Source organism: Gopherus flavomarginatus, chromosome 13 (genome assembly GCF_025201925.1).
Source record: "Gopherus flavomarginatus isolate rGopFla2 chromosome 13, rGopFla2.mat.asm, whole genome shotgun sequence".
Taxonomy (NCBI): domain Eukaryota; kingdom Metazoa; phylum Chordata; order Testudines; family Testudinidae; genus Gopherus; species Gopherus flavomarginatus.
The window spans coordinates 28,235,906-28,251,789 of record NC_066629.1 but is presented as its reverse complement, the minus strand read 5'-3'; the positions used below and the strand labels follow the sequence as shown (position 1 = coordinate 28,251,789).

General features: G+C 56.7%; 1 protein-coding gene across 1 annotated transcript in view; it reads left to right on the top strand.

Moving 5' to 3' along the window:
• Window positions 1-15,884, top strand: part of FXYD6 (FXYD domain containing ion transport regulator 6) — a 57,255-nt gene that overhangs the window by 20,152 nt on the left and 21,219 nt on the right. The window contains exons 2-4 of the mRNA XM_050921511.1: window positions 12,308-12,370; window positions 15,558-15,596; window positions 15,748-15,822. Of these exons, the coding sequence (XP_050777468.1) occupies window positions 12,313-12,370; window positions 15,558-15,596; window positions 15,748-15,822 (172 nt within the window). The 5' untranslated portion in view covers window positions 12,308-12,312. The remainder of the gene's footprint in view (window positions 1-12,307; window positions 12,371-15,557; window positions 15,597-15,747; window positions 15,823-15,884) is intronic.

The window sequence follows — 15,884 nt, the reverse complement described above, 5'->3', positions numbered from 1 at the left end:
GCATGGGGATTTTTGTGCTGAAATGACTTGTCTAGGTTGTCTGAAATGTGGTTTTATTCCCTGGCTCTGACAAACTCCCTCCCTCCCTCTCCTCACTGATTAGGAACCCAGCCAGCAGCGCTCTCACCCTGGCAGGGGCTGGCCTGTGGGCAGGGCTTCCTCTCAGGACGGATGGGGAGAAGGGCATCAGCACTGGCCTCTAAGCCTGACTCTTGTCACCCATCTGGGCCTGCGTCATGGGGCAGCGTCTGGTCCACCATTTGATTCTCAGCACTGGAACGTCCTGCCTGACCGCTCCAAGGGCTCAGGAAAGGCCAAAGGCAAAACTCCTGAGCACCTGGAAAGTGTCATTATCTGAAACGGCAGCAGCCGCTGGAGACTGTCCTTCTGTTTAGCACCAGAGAACTGCCCCTGGAATGAGAGAGCAGGCAGGACAGGTTAGCATTACTGTCTGGGCAGCTGTCCCCTAATAGTCCAGTGGGCCTAGGGGCTCACTGATCTGATCAGGACAGTGCCACTCGTTGTTAATTTCCCCGTGGTCTGGTGGTGAGAGCAGGAGCGGGGCTGGGAGTCAGCACTCCAGGGTTCCTTTCCCCAGGCTGTCGCTGACCTTCTGCCCATGCACGCCTTTGGCCCTAGGGAATGGGGCAGGTGAAGATGAAGGTGGAGGACACTCCTGTTGGAAGCCCTGCGAGCACAGGCAGTCAGGCTTGCTGGCTAGCATTATTGGGGGAGTAAGGTCAGGTGGGCTCACCCCACATTGGGCACTGCCACCTGGCCACGAGGGAGTTGCAGCACCATGGCTGGGGTCCCATCTAAATCCAGATGAATTGCCTCTAAGTCAGCAATGACACCAGCAGCACCAGCCCAGACCTGAGCAGAGCACTGCAGCCAGGCCCTTCCAGGCACGTCCCTGCAGCCTGGCGCTGCACCCAGGGGCTGGCCGAGTGAGGTGCTGAGAGGAGTTCCCGTGGGATGTTCCAGCTAGAGGAGATCACAGTCAGGGAGGCTGCCCATTGCAGGGTTTGCTCTACATCACCCTTTGGGAGGCCAAGGGGGACAGGCTAACACCTTGCCCTTCCACACCAGCTCTTGGGGTTCCTGGTCCCTGGCAGCACACAACCAGGAACTGCCCACACTGGCTGCAGGAGCGTGGCAGAGCCAGTGCAGCCTCAGGCAGCATTACGTTGTGGTGGGCTCCCAGCCTTTCCCAAAGCTGCACACAGACCTGCAGGCCCCTCCGGGGCTCTGGTCACCAGTGGGGAGTGAGCTGGGTGTTCCCATCCAGAGTGTTTTGGAAACAACTGAAGGAGACCCCAGCAATGTGAGACTTGCAGAGCTGCATTCCCCTCTCAGTCCTCCCTGCTCAGTTTGTTCCAGCTCTGGGTGACTGTGGTGCTGGTGGAAGGTGCCGAATCGCCACCTCCTGCACGTCCGCCGTGACCCATAGAAACCATCTCATTGGGGGCTGTGGTCCATACAGACCTGGCCTGCGGGCACCGGTTGCCACTTAGGCGCTAACTGTGGTGGTGATTCTGATGTGGATGCCTGGCCACTCACAGTGGGATTGAGAGCCAACAAACTCACTTCTCATGGGGCCCTGAACAGGCATCTGGTGGGGGGATTCTGCTTGGTGAAGCTCCTCTCCCAGCATGTCTATTGGTTTGGCTCATTTTTCCATAGGTTAACTAGGGACCCACCTCTCTGCAGAAGATTCATCGTTTGCAGTTTCATCATTGTGTCCCTTTTTGTTCCAGGTGGCACCATTTTCACCACTCACCAGGCATCCACAGGCGAGCTGCAGGCCCTGCAGGGACCGTCTTTGTTCTGGGTGTGGGGTTCTGGCCCATGACCGGGCTCCTAGGTGCTACAGCAACCCAAATAATTAATGGATCTAAGGCCAGAAGGGGCACTAGGACGTCTAGTCTGAGCTCCTGCCTAGCACAATAACAAGAAGCTCAGAAGCCAGGCTCTCTGGCCAGCAGCGCTGCAGTCAGCGCACCGGCTAGTCTGTGCTGCATGCGCTCTGCAGCCATGACGCCAGCTCCGGCCAGAGTCACTCCGTGCAGCAAGGTGGCATCACCCGCTGACTGGTTTATTTCTGAGCTGGTGACTTTGTAGACGGTCCCTGAGTGGGCAGCCCCCTTCAGCCCTGTGCATTTTTCCCAATGATCTGAGGTGGGAACTGATGCTTGTCAGCCTTGTCACAATCCGTAAGCCGGCCTTCTCCCATCCTGCTGCCCTGCTACAGAGAGTCCTCCTGCCGCAGGGCACTGACAGCTCACCAGAGGGGCACCAGGGACCTCCTGGCTGGAGAACTCCATTCCCTGTTGCTGCATGAAGAGCAGAGCTCAGGCTGTCTGATGCTGGTAAGGAGCGCGACAGGCTGAGCGTGGCGAGCTTCTCAAAGAGACAGGAGCAGCCCAGGAGCTACCGGCTATTAGCACCCCAGAGCTCTTCGGTTCTCAGCGCCAAGCAGCTCGATTTCCATGCTGTGCAGGGCCAGAGCAGTAAACGTCACACCTGCGTTTCCTCCTGTGCCAAGAGGGCCGAGACCCCAGTGCCTGTGACTCCAAGCCTGGCAGCAGCATGTTGAGCTTGGCCTGCCTGTGGAGACCAGGTGACCCCAAACGTCCCACGTCCGTCGCCTAGCTGATGTGCGCGCAGGACGGCGTCATGGGGTGCATGAGTGTTCTGTGTAACGATACCGGTGTGAGTGCCCTGCATCCTAGGAAACAGAGTTTCTCATGGACCCTTCACCGAGCTTCCTCCTTTCTGAGTTGTTTGCAACGAGCTCAGTGACTTCCCCATGGAAATCCTCTTAGTGGTGACTTGAAGAGAGGAATTCATGGTAATGTCTTACGAGGCGTGAGAGGACTTAGAGTGGCTTTAGCCTGCCAGGCACCAGGGCCGGGTGTGTTTGTTGCATTTCCAGAAAGACACGGTGCAGTGACGTGGATTCTAAAGGCCTGTGTGGTGGCTAGTTTTTTCCCTTTGCTGTTGTGTTTGGCTGGTGTAGGGATTTTGGGTCTAACACTCGCTCACCGCCAAATTCAGCTGGCAGAGACTGATGTGGAAAGGACTGTGCCCTCTAATGTTTTGTTTATCCCTCTGCACCAGTCAGCACCTGAAATTAACAAAGAGGAAGTGAGAGTGGCTAGTTTGTAGCCCCTACAGAAACGTTTGGTATGAGCCTTTGGCAGCAGTTCTTGAACAAACCCTGACCCCAGCGCTGCAGGTGCACCCCCAGTGTACACACACTAGTGACGTTCCCCACGGCTAGGTGGTGTGTACCACAGAGAGGTAATTCTAGAGCTCACAACCAAGAGCAGTGTTAAAACAAAACTCAGGCAAATGTAAAGGTTCCATGCTGATGTCCCTGGAGACCAGCACCCTCTGTTTATCTGTGTGCCTGGCCACACTGCCCTGGAGATGTGACTCCTGGGAGGAGAGCAGAGTTCGGTCTCTGGGTCCCATTCATTCCCTGGCCGAGACTGACATCCAGGGGCCAAAGCCATGGTGCTTTTAGTGATGTGGAAACTTGCTGAACTGAAACCCACCACGCTCGTGTCACACAGGCCGCTTGCACCCGACAGACCTGCCAGCACCGCTGGCCTGGCCTAGATTTGGTATCCGCCCTGAGTTCAATGGCTGGGAGGCCCATTTCTCATATGTGTCACCCAGCACTTACTGGGTTTCGTTTGCTAGCGAAGGCAGCCATGTCACTTGTCATAGCGGGCGGCTGGGGAAATCAGGGCCGCCAAGTGAGAACGGGCAGGTGAGGAGGAGAGAGGGCACTGCAGACAGCGGGGAGTGAGTAGTGACTGTGGGAAAGAGGCATAGTCTGACGGGAGAGCGCATCTCCCTCTGACAGCCTGTAGGGTTGTTCTTTCGATTGTGCATCACAATCGGAGCAAGTGGTTTCTCCCCTCTCCCTCAGGTCTATCCCTCTATGGAACAGTCAGAACCTGACTGCGGGAGTCAGGTTCTGACCCTTCAGAGCAGCCGTGGCTGCTTTTTGGAGCCATTTGATTGTGGGTGAGCGTCCTTGGCTAACAAGGCTCCCAAGAGCCATACACTGGTATCACTCCGGAGCACTTGAGACTGTCGGCCAGCAGCAAAGCGGATAAACAAGCAGATGGACCCGAGGGAGAGCAAGCTGCAGGCAGGCTGCAGTGTCAAAGCCAACTCTTTTCCTGAGCCTTCGAGCTCATCCTCCCTGGATGGAGGCTCCATCTGCAAAGCTTCAGAGCTGGGTCCCTCTGGCAGGAGGCATCTGTGTGTGCACAGTTCAGGCATCCACGTCCCCAGGAAAGGGACGAGCCATGTCTCCTCCTCAGTGGAGAGGGCCTCCTGCCATTTCCCATCTGCTCAGTGAAAGTTAGCACGCAACATAAGTATCTCTGGGCACTGCAAAGTGCTCCGTTTAAATCCACCCACCTCAGAGCGGCGATTGGCAATTGTCCCTTCTCCCATGTGGCAGCGTGCTGGCTGTGGCTGTGGATAAGCTAGTTCAGGGCTCTCAGCCAGATTCATCTCCCTCTTCCAAACCAATCCAATAAACAGCAGCTCGGGGTGTGGAATCTCAAACCCGGCTGAGGTGCTTGTCCCACCGGATGGCTGTTTGGGGCTCTGTGAAGTGAGTTGGGGGGCTCATGTTCCCCAAATGTCTACATCCGGTGCAAAGAAGGGAATTTGCTACAGTCCCCATCTAAATACAGCTGATCTCAGCTGCAGGGCAAAGTGGTTTTCCATAGTTACAGATCATCTGTTCGTCTAGGGCACATGAAAACTGACAGTGACTTGGCTGTGCTTTGAGACAGGCCTTTGTGTGCCAGGCTGTGTGGCAGGGAATTTAGGCTCTGATGTGTACTTCCTCCTTCTCCTTTTTGAGACTGATCTACAGTGAGAAACTTTTGCAAGCCAGACAAGACTCTTGCTGCAGCCTCCTGTATAGTGAGCCATGAAGACACCCCAGGGTTATCTAGGCTACCTGCTGACACAATCCACAGCTGGAGAAGGGCCATTTCATTTTGGGAAGCAGTGACATCCAATGAGATTAGCATAGGAACTAGGCAGACCCCTAATCTCTGGTGTGGTGTGTCCAGTGTATCTTCTTGGGATATTTGGGATAGGTTGCCTGGGATGTGTTAGCTGTAGAAACACCCTGGTGGAACTAGATGTGAAAGCCCAACCCTGTCTGGTTTCCCAGCATTCCTGGGGTGGAGGTGGGGGTAAGCGTCTCTCGGGGATGGAGAATTTGCATTTTCCTCCCAATCCAGGGGAACCCACTACAGAGTCGTGTCTGTCTCGCTGTGCCATTCTCCAGAGCCTCGCCCAGCCTGGAGCCTGGCATCCTTTAGTGGAGTGCAGTTCCATGGAAGCGCTGTTTTGCCTGCAGGTAAATTGCAGGCTGACAACAGCAGCTGTAACTCTCTGTTGGGAGTACCTTGAGCCTGGGATGAAGAATCCCCAGGGAGGTCTTTGAATTAGGAGCTGACCGTTTCTTGCTGCCGTGGTGTCAGCAGCAAATCTCCCATTCTAGCAGCTCAGAGACGCTATTGCAGCTCCCCCTAGCGTGCCTGGGACTGGACTCGGGGATCCTTCAGCTAAATGCAGACAGCAGCTGTTCCAGACAAACTGAACACTACAGGGCTGCTGGTCCTTGCTGCAGCCAGCCCCAGAGCAGCCTGTGTCATTGTCCTGCTGCAACAGTCATGAAGGCAATTGCCTGTGGTGGCTTTAGTGAGAGCCTCACTGCTGAGGCTAAACAAACCCCAAAATGCCTGGCCTGTGCCCTTGATCAGAGGGGGGTGTCACGGAGTGTGGGGAGTCCGGCCCTGCACCCCTCTTCCTGGGACCCACAGTGACTCTCAGCCAGCCAGTAAAACAGAAGTTTTATTGGACAACAGGAACACAGGTTACAGCAGGGCTTGCAGGCACAGTCAGGACCCCTCCACCGAGTCCTTCTGGGCTTTCAGGGTGCTTGGATCCTAGCTAGGATACCCTGAATTCCGCCCACACAGCCCCCAGCCCAAACTCAAACTGCTTCCCTCCTGCCCCTCCCTTCCTTTGTCCCCTTCCCGGGCAAAGGTGTTGACCTTTCCCCTCCCTTACCTAGCTCAGGTTACAGGCCCTGGCATCGTCCATCCCCTAAAGTCCTCCCCTGCTCTCCCACTCCCCACACAGACAGTCCCTACTGCATCACATCGGGCTCTCCAGGTTTGTCTGAAGCCTCATTGGTGGAGCTGGTAGACTGTTTCTGTCAAAATGTTTTGTCAATTGAAAGTGGCTTTTTCAACCAAATGGGAATGTGAATGAAAAACATCCGTTATTGTGCTGAAAAATCAGGGGGAAGAGGGGGATATCAGAGCTTGCTCCCTCCCCTCCCCCCACATAACATACACAAGAAAATTTCAAAGAAAAACTTGCAAAAAAAATGAAAACATTTTTGTTTGTGTTGAAAATTTCAGAAGGCTTTCCCGGCCAGCTCTGCTCCATGGATTCAAGGCTAGAAGGGACCGTGGTGACCATCTAGCCAGACATCCTGCACAGCACAGGCTAGGAGAAACACCTGTGATTCCTGCATCCTGTCCAGAGTTCTGGCTGAGCTAGACCATCTCACTTACAGAGAAACATCAGATCCTGATTTCTGAACTCCAGGGGGTAGAGAATCCCCCATGTCCCTTGGCAGCCTCGCCGTTCAGACTGTCTCTGAAGTTGTCCCCAGGGGCTGGGTCTGGTCTGTGCAGCTGGCACCGTAGCGGAGATTCTGCCAAAGAGGCAGGTGCCAGCAGGGCTCACACTCCTGTAACCATGTTGTCAGGAGGGGAAGTCAGCAGTGATAAATCAGATGCTTGGGGAGCAGAGACAGGCTGGACCCAGGGGCCGTGTCTCAGGTTCACTTTCCTGGCTGCTGCTGCACTCCCAGCAGTCGTGTAGTTTATTGTATCTCGGCCTATTATTTCTATCAAAGGGATTTTCAGATCACCTGCAGGCAAGAGCCGTGGTTAGTGGGCCCAGGTGAGGGCAGCAGTGGTTATTTATCTTCCTAGTTAGATCCTGGAAGTGGGACTCCAATTCCTGGGTTTGCCTGACGAGCTGTGTGACCTCCGGCTGGTCCCCTTTTCCTCGCTTTGCTCAGTGGGGCCCCAGGCTGTGACGCTGGAGTAAGTCGCTCCTGTGCAGTGCTTGGATAAGCACGGCCTGTTGCATTACTGCTGGTTTGCAGGGCGGGCACCAGCAGAGGCTAAGGGGCTACCAGCCAAGCGGTGATCTTGCTGGGTTTTCCCAGGGGCTGGGAAGGTGGGATGCTGACATTCAAAACTGATTAGCATGTTGGGGCGCGCAGGGCCGGCTCCGTCGCTCCTGAGCCCAGGGCAGGGCAGCGCCGTCTGCGGGAACAGGCAGCACTTACTTTTGGGGCGCGCAGGGCAGGCTCCGTCGCTCCCAAGACAAGGACAGGGCAGCGCCGTCTGCGGGAACGGGCAGCTGTTACTGTTGGGGCACGCAGGGCTGGCTCCGTCGCTCCTGAGCCAAGGACAGGGCAGTGCCGTCTGCGGGAATGGACAGCGGTTACTGGTGGGGGGCGCAGGGACGGCTCCATCGCTCCCGAGCCTGGGACAGAGCAGCGCCGTCTGCGGGAACGGGCAGCGGTTACTGTTGGGGGGCGCAGGGCCAGCTCCGTTGCTCCTGAGCCCGGGACAGAGCAGCGACGTCTGCGGAAACGGGGAGCGGTTACTGTTTGGGCACGGAGGGCCAGCTCTATCGCTCCTGAGCCCAGGGCAGGACAACGACGTCTGTGGGAATGGGCAGTGGTTACTGTTGGGACCCGCAGGGCCGGCTCTGTCGCTCCCGAGCCCAGGGCAGGGCAGGGCAGGGCCGGGCCGGGCTGTCTGCGGGAATGGGCAGCGGTTACTATTGGGGGGAGCAGGACAGGCTCCATTGCTCCCGAGCCCAGGGCAGGGCAGGGCAGCGCCATCTGCGGGAACAGGCAGCGGTTACTATTGGGGGGAGCAGGACCGGCTCCATTGATCCTGAGCCCAGAATAGGTCAGCGCCGTCTAGCGCCGTCTGCAGGAATGGGCAGCGGTCACTGTTCAGGCGCGCAGGGCTGGCCCGTCGCTCCCGAGCCCAGGGCAGGGCAGCGCCGTGTGTGCAAACAGGGAGCGGTTACTGTTCGGGGGAGCAGGGCCGGCTCCGTCGCTCCCGAGCCCAGGGCAGGGCAGCGCAGTGCTGTCTGTGGGAACGGGTAGCGGTTACTGTTGGGGCACGCAGGGCCGGCTCCGTCGCTTCCGAGCCTGGGACAGAGCAGCGCTGTCTGTGGGAACGGGCCGCAGTTACTGTTGGGGCGCGCAGGGCTGACTCCATCGCTCCCGAGCCTGGGACAGAGCAGCAACGTCTGCGGGAACGGGCAGCGGTTACTGCTGGGGCACGCAGGGCCGGCTCTGTCGCTCCCGAGCCTGGGACAGAGCAGCACCGTCTGTGGGAACGGGCAGCAGTTACTGTTGGGGCGCGCAGGGCCGGCTCCGTCACTCCGGAGCCTGGGACAGAGCAGCGCCGTCTGTGGGAACGGGCAGCAGTCACTGTTGGGACGCGCAGGGCCAGCTCCGTCACTCCGGAGCCTGGGACAGAGCAGCGCCGTCTGTGGGAACGGGCAGCAGTTACTGTTGGGGCGCGCAGGGCCGGCTCCGTCACTCCGGAGCCTGGGACAGAGCAGCACCGTCTGTGGGAACGGGCAGCAGTTACTGTTGGGGCGCGCAGGGCCGGCTCCGTCACTCCGGAGCCTGGGACAGAGCAGCGCCGTCTGTGGGAACGGGCAGCAGTCACTGTTGGGGCACGGAGGGCCGGCTCCGTCGCTTCCGAGCCTGGGACAGAGCAGCGCTGTCTGTGGGAACGGGCCGCAGTTACTGTTGGGGCGCGCAGGGCCGGCTCCGTCGCTCCGGAGCCTGGGACAGAGCAGCGCCGTCTGTGGGAACGGGCCGCAGTTACTGTTGGGGCGCGCAGGGCTGACTCCATCGCTCCCGAGCCTGGGACAGAGCAGCGCCGTCTGTGGGAACGGGCAGCAGTTACTGTTGGGGCACGCAGGGCCGGCTCCGTCGCTTCCGAGCCTGGGACAGAGCAGCGCTGTCTGTGGGAACGGGCCGCAGTTACTGTTGGGGCGCGCAGGGCTGACTCCATCGCTCCCGAGCCTGGGACAGAGCAGCAACGTCTGTGGGAACAGGCAGTGGTTACTGTTGGGGCGCGCAGGGCCAGCTCTGTCGCTCTCGAGCCTGGGACAGAGCAGCGCTGTCTGTGGGAACGGGCAGTGGTTACTGTTGGGGTGCGCAGGGCTGGCTCCGTCGCTCCCGAGCCGCGGACAGAGCAGCGCCGTCTGTGGGAACGGGCAGCAGTCACTGTTGGGGCACGGAGGGCCGGCTCCGTCGCTCCCGAGCCTGGGACAGAGCAGCGCCGTCTGTGGGAACGGGCAGCAGTCACTGTTGGGGCACGGAGGGCCGGCTCCGTCGCTCCCGAGCCTGGGACAGAGCAGCGCCGTCTGTGGGAACGGGCAGCGGTTACTGTTGGGGCGCGCAGGGCCGGCTCCGTCACACCCGAGCCAAGGACCAAGCAGCGCCGTCTGCGGGAACAGGCAGCGGTTACTGTTGGGGCACGCAGGGCTGGCTCTGTCACTCCGGAGCCTGGGACAGAGCAGCGCCGTCTGTGGGAACGGGCAGCAGTCACTGTTGGGGCACGGAGGGCCGGCTCCGTCGCTCTCGAGCCTGGGACAGAGCAGCGCCGTCTGTGGGAACAGGCAGTGGTTACTGTTGGGGCGCGCAGGGCCGGCTCCGTCACACCCGAGCCAAGGACCAAGCAGCGCCGTCTGCGGGAACAGGCAGCGGTTACTGTTGGGGCACGCAGGGCTGGCTCTGTCACTCCCGAGCCAAGGACAGGGCAGCGCCGTCTGTGGGAACGGGCAGCAGTCACTGTTGGGGCGCGCAGGGCCAGCTCCGTCACTCCGGAGCCTGGGACAGAGCAGCGCCGTTTGCGGGAACAGGCAGTGGTTACTGTTGGGGCACTCAGGGCTGGCTCCGTCGCTCCCGAGCCTGGGACAGGGCAGCGCCGTCTGTGGGAACGGGCAGCGGTTACTATTGGGGCGCGCAGAGCTGGCTCCGTCGCTCCCGAGCCAAGGACAGAGCAGCGCCGTCTGTGGGAACAGGCAGTGGTTACTGTTGGGGCGCGCAGGGCCAGCTCTGTCGCTCTCGAGCCTGGGACAGAGCAGCGCTGTCTGTGGGAACGGGCAGCGGTTACTGTTGGGGCGCGCAGGGCTGGCTCCGTCGCTCCCGAGCCTGGGACAGAGCAGCACTGTCTGTGGGAACGGGCAGCAGTTACTATGCTAATGGGGCACATTTAAACATGCTCTGACAAAGCACAGCACTGACCTTGGCAGCCATGGTGAGAGCAGAGGTGGGAGGCAGTAAGGCCCCCAGGGAGTGATGTGACCTTGGAGTAGCAATGGCCCTCAAACCGGTAACCCCCCTCCTTCCCGAGCTGTGGCAGGCTGCTCGCTCCACTTAATGCAGCCAAGGCAGGAACACAGTGCAGGGGCCAAGGGCCCAGAGACCTTTGCTGGGCTGAGCCCCTCAGCCACAGGGCTCGGGGTGCAGGCGCCTCTGCAGAGCAGGCCCCTCGGCCTGTTTGTAGCTAGTCTGTGCATGCCGGAGTCCAGCTCACTGCCGAAGTAGACACTGGCTCCAGGGCATGCGGAAAAGGGTGTGGAGCCCAGTAACCAGGGGTGGGGGAAGGGCTCGGGCTGGGCGTAACGGGGTCTTGTGTTTGATGATATACAGCATGAGAGCAACAACTTTTCTCCATCAGTCCCTGGTGCCTGCTGCCGCAGCCCTGATCCTCAAAGGGGAACGTGCTCTGGCCACCCTGCGTCCCAGCTGGGAGTCTATCTGAGTCTGGCTCCTTCAGCTCCCCCATAAGGAGTAATGGAAGCCAAGGTTGCCTCCCTGCCATGCCCAAATGGGCTCCCAGCTCCTGCCGGTCTGGAGAACAGGGGCCAAGTACCAGGCGTGGCTCCAGGTTACTCACCCGCGGGGCCCAGTGCTTACACCTTTAACAGCACACGTGATGCCGGCCTTCCAGTTCTTTGGGAAAGATGACGTTGCCTTGCAGCCGGCCTGCAGGGAGTATAACACTGCAGCTGGGCTTTAAAAGAGATTGAATAATCTTATTGTCACGGAGTCCCCGGGCCATGCTCTGGAACTGCTCCCCACCAAGCCAGTCAGGACTTTGGGGAGCCTCCTCTCCCTTGGAGCAGACTTGTTCAGGGCAAGAAGCTCACACGTCTTCACCTCCTGGGTCTCTCCTTGGAGCATTCAGCATCCTCTGCCCCTCCGTGCACTTCCCACAGCGAGTTCACCCCAGCGGGGTCCTGGGGAAGCCACCGGGTTCTGCACCCCCACTTTGCAGTCAGACGTGACTCTCAGCCAGCCAGTAAAACAGAGGTTTATTCGATGACCGGAACAGGGTCTATAACAGAGCTTGTAGGTACAGCGAACCGGACCCCTCGGCTGGGTCCATTCTGGGGGGCAGTGAGCCAGACCCCCAGGTCTGCCCTCCACCCTTGACCCCAGCCAGCTCCAGACTAACAACCCCTCCCAGCCCCTCCTCTCTCCTCAGCCCCTTTCCCGGGCCAGGAGGTCACCTGATCCCTTTGTCTCCAACACCTTCAGCTGGCACCTTTGCAGGGGAGGGGCCCAGGCCATCCGTTGCTAGGAGACAGAGTGTCAGGCATTTAGGTGCACTATCCTTTTGCTCTGCCAGATACTTAAGAACTGCCATGGGGACACTGAGGCACCAACACAGTATTCAGAGCAAACATTAAGAACATTCCTAGTTCGTCACACTTATGAGGTAAACTATTAGTAGTTGAGAGTAATTAGTTGTCAGGCTTCAGGTTGCGAGCTGGATCCCTGCAGGGGTCAGGAAGGAAGTTCCTCCACACAGACAGGATTGCACAGTTAGCCTGGTGCACTGCCCTCCCTCTGCAGCATCGAGCCCGAGCTGCTGCTGGAGCCAGGATATGGAGCCCAATGACTGAACTAGAGGGGAACCCAATCAGTGGAGTTGGATTCTGGTTTTGAATTTCTCTGAAGTTCCAGAGCTGTTGGATCCAGTGTCCTGGTCCAGGCTGACCTACTGTCTGATCTGCTGGAGTGAATCTCACGCACCCAAGGCGTCCCCCTCCCCTGTTACATTGTTCTGCTGCTTTTGTCCTTGCTGCCTAGTGCGAAGAGTAACCCCTGTCCTCCTCTCTGTTCTAGTGGCCATGGAAACAGCGCTCATCTTTCTGTGCTCTCTGCTGGTGCCTGTGGTCGTGGCGGATGGTAGGTATCAAGTCCTGCACACCTTGCGCTCTGGAAGGGGTAGGGTTACAGCCGAAGGGCCCATGGGATCCAGGCAGATAACGCAGAGTTATGCATCCAGATTGGGGTGATGGCCTGCGTACCCCCCAGGCTTGGAGCTGCCAGGGCACAACTGATGGGTGGAGGAAGCATCAGGACTTTTAAATAGCCTTTTCTTGCTGGGAAAATATAACTCCCAGCAAACAAACATCAAGGGAGCTGCTGGGTGAGGGGCCTGGTCCAGCTTCAGGGACATCTGCTTGGCTAGCCCTACACAGTCTGACTGGGAACACGGGGCCATAAGCTCAGGTAACTCAGTCACTGAGAAAAGCACCTAACAGGAGGCCATGAGAACCTGTCTGGATCCACCCTGCTTCATGCTACAGCTTCCTCCACCTTCTGCCTGCACCCACTCACGCTGCCTTGCACGTGAGCAATTGGCCTCAGGGTGTCTGACTGTGACCACATCGGCACTGGGAGCTCGGGGTGTACTTCCCCAGCTCACTCGCAGCAGCTCGATGAGAACTAGCACCAACATAGTCGTGTCCCCACAGTAGCATGGGCAGTGGCAAGCCACACGGAGTACAAACACTCCTGAAAATGCCAAGTATCTACTCAGCACAGCCTGCCCCCCTTTCTTGCCAAAGAAGGGCTGGTTGATAGGGGATGGCCCATTCGCTTTGTTGACCCCTGGCTGGGGTGTCCGCTTTCCCTTTGTCTTTGCAAAACTGGTTTAGCCCCCTCCTCAGACTTATCTGGGAAACACGCTTCAGTCATGGCCTTAGCTTATGTTCATGACTTCACACATGACATTGCTCCGTACCTTTTGCCATGATATTACTGATCAGCAAGTTATGCATTTTCAAATGACCCCTCAGAAGGCATGCCTTGTACACCGATCATTACAGCGTGTCAAGGGTGTGAATACAGGGGTGCATTCTGTCACACCTCCCCCAGGGGACCACTGGCTGACCTGGAGGCAACAGGTGTGGGCCCTCTTCCCTGGACAGGGCATCTGCCACCGTGTTTTCTTTTCCCTTGATAGCCACAATTCCCATATCAAATTCACATAGTGGAAGACTCCAGCGCAGAAGCTTGGAGTTTGAGGCGTTAGTTTTGTGCAGCCAGATGAATGGAGAATAAGCTGTAAATACCCAGAGCTTTCTGTTGACAAGGTAGGGCTGTAACTGCTTTACTGCCCACACAATGGCATAACATTCTTTCTCTATGACAGAATAATTTCGTGCAGTGGGTGTCAATTTCTAGCTTGAAAAAGCAATGGGGTGTTCTTCGTTCTTCCCAGACCGCCTTCATACAGTCCCTGAACTAGTGTCTGATGCATCTGTGCACAGTTCAAACATGTTGTCGAAGTCTGGGCTAGCTAAAACAGGCTTTTCAGACAGGATTTTCTTCATCTTCTCAAACCCCTCTTGACTTGCCTCTGTGCATACAGCTTCATTAGGCTGTGTCTTTTCACATGGATTTGTGATTGCAGACATGAGGTCACTGAACCCCCACACAAACCTTCTGTCACAGCTTATAACACCAGATCTATGAAAGATTGGACCTGCTTCTTCATTTGGGGCACAGGCCCATTCACTATAGCTTCAACTTGGAAGGGCTCCAGGGATATTTGATCTCCCCTACCCAGTGTCCCAAATAAGGAACTCCGTCTGGTCAAGTTTTACACCTAGAGGCTTCTGCAGTTAGGTGTGTTTTGTGATCAGCCCAAGCGGTGTTAAACACTGCTATGCCATCAACACAGGCTCTTGCAAAGTCCTGGAAACCGTTTAATGCTTGGTTGACCAGCCTCTGAAAGGTGGCTCCTGCATTCATTAACCCAAATGCTGATGTTGTGAATCCATAGAGACCCATATCAGTGATGAAAGCAGATTTTTTTCTGCGCATCCCCATCTAAAGGAATCTGCCAGTTTCTGTTAACTACATCAGAAGAGCTGAGATATTTAGCTTTGCTTAAGATACCCAGCATATCCTCAATTCTAGGCATAGGATAAGCACCTGATGGTGTGACAGCACTGAGTTTTCTGTAATCAACACAAAACCTTACAGTGTTGTCTTTCATAGGGCCCAAGACCACAGGCGATGCCAAGACCTGTCAGATGCTTTAATTACTCCCAGGTATAACATGCTTTGTGTTTCTGCTCTTACACCTTGCCGGGGCCCTGCAGGGTCTGCTTTGGTCCTTATGTAACGATTTTGTGGGTGAGCAAGTGTGCCTTCCCTGGCTTGCTAGAAAACACTCCTTTTGTGCTCTTGCAACACAGACAACGTCTGCCTTTTCAGCTGGTGTTCATTCATTGCAGATATCATTGCTTTCCAGAGACTAAGTCAGTTTGGCATTCAGCCATCAAATCAATGAGGTGGTGTGCCTCGGTTTCCCCTCCTGCACAGCAGCTCGTGTTTGCCATGGTTTCCCTTCTGTGATAGGCTGTAAGTCTGTTTACATGCACCAGCTGTGGGACAGAATTCCCATGAGGCTTTTTCCCATGGTCTATGTCTTCATTCACCTCTGTCACCTCAAAAGGTCCTGCCCAAATCATTTGCATTTTGTATTTTTTTGCTGGGCTTAGGACTAGCACCCAGTCTTCTATTTCAAAAGAGTGTTTCCAAGTATGTTTATCATACCATGGCGTTTGTTTGGCCTGACGATCAGTGAGGTTAGACCCAGCGTGTCTTTTAACCCTTCTTCTGAATCTTTGCACGTATTCAGTTACTGGATCTCCCTCTGCCTCTATGTCCCCTTCCCAGGCACCTGTGATGAGATAGAGGGTCCCCTCACGTTCCTTCTCTGTAGGAGCTCAAGAGGGGAGAACCCAAATGATTCTTGGAGTGCCTTCCTGTAAGCAAACAGCAAATATAGGAGCAACTCATCCCAATCTTGGACCCTCTTATTCACATACATTCCCAGCCTAGATTTTAGGGTCCTGCGTGGACACATGCAGACAAGTCTCTCCCCTTGCACTTAGCCTGTAGCTCTCCAGGGTAGGGACCATCTCCTTTCATGTTTGTCCAGCACCCTGCACAATGGAGCCCTAATCCCTGATGGAGGGTCCTCAGCACTAAAATAACTCACATTCAGAGCGATTTGGCACAGTGCTTGTAATCCCAATGATCATATTCACAAACTTTTTGTCTGTTTTGTTTCCAGCAGCCAATCAAGAGAAGGAAAAAGATCCTTTCAACTATGGTGAGCATCATAGTCCTTAGGGGGTGTGTGTGTGTGTGTGTGTGTGTGTGTGTGTGAGAGAGAGAGAGAGAGAGAGAGAGAGATCTGACCATGTTTGTCTGAATGCTGCAGCTCACGTGGAAATGAAAACGTCCCTTGCCTTTCCCCCCAGATTACCAGAGTTTGAGGATCGGCGGTTTGGTGTTTGCCGTGGTCTTGTTTTCTGTTGGAATTCTCCTTATACTCAGTAAGTTGGTGAGGGCGGAGTCAGTGGCCCAGTGAGATAGTGCGAAGAACTTCATGACTGAG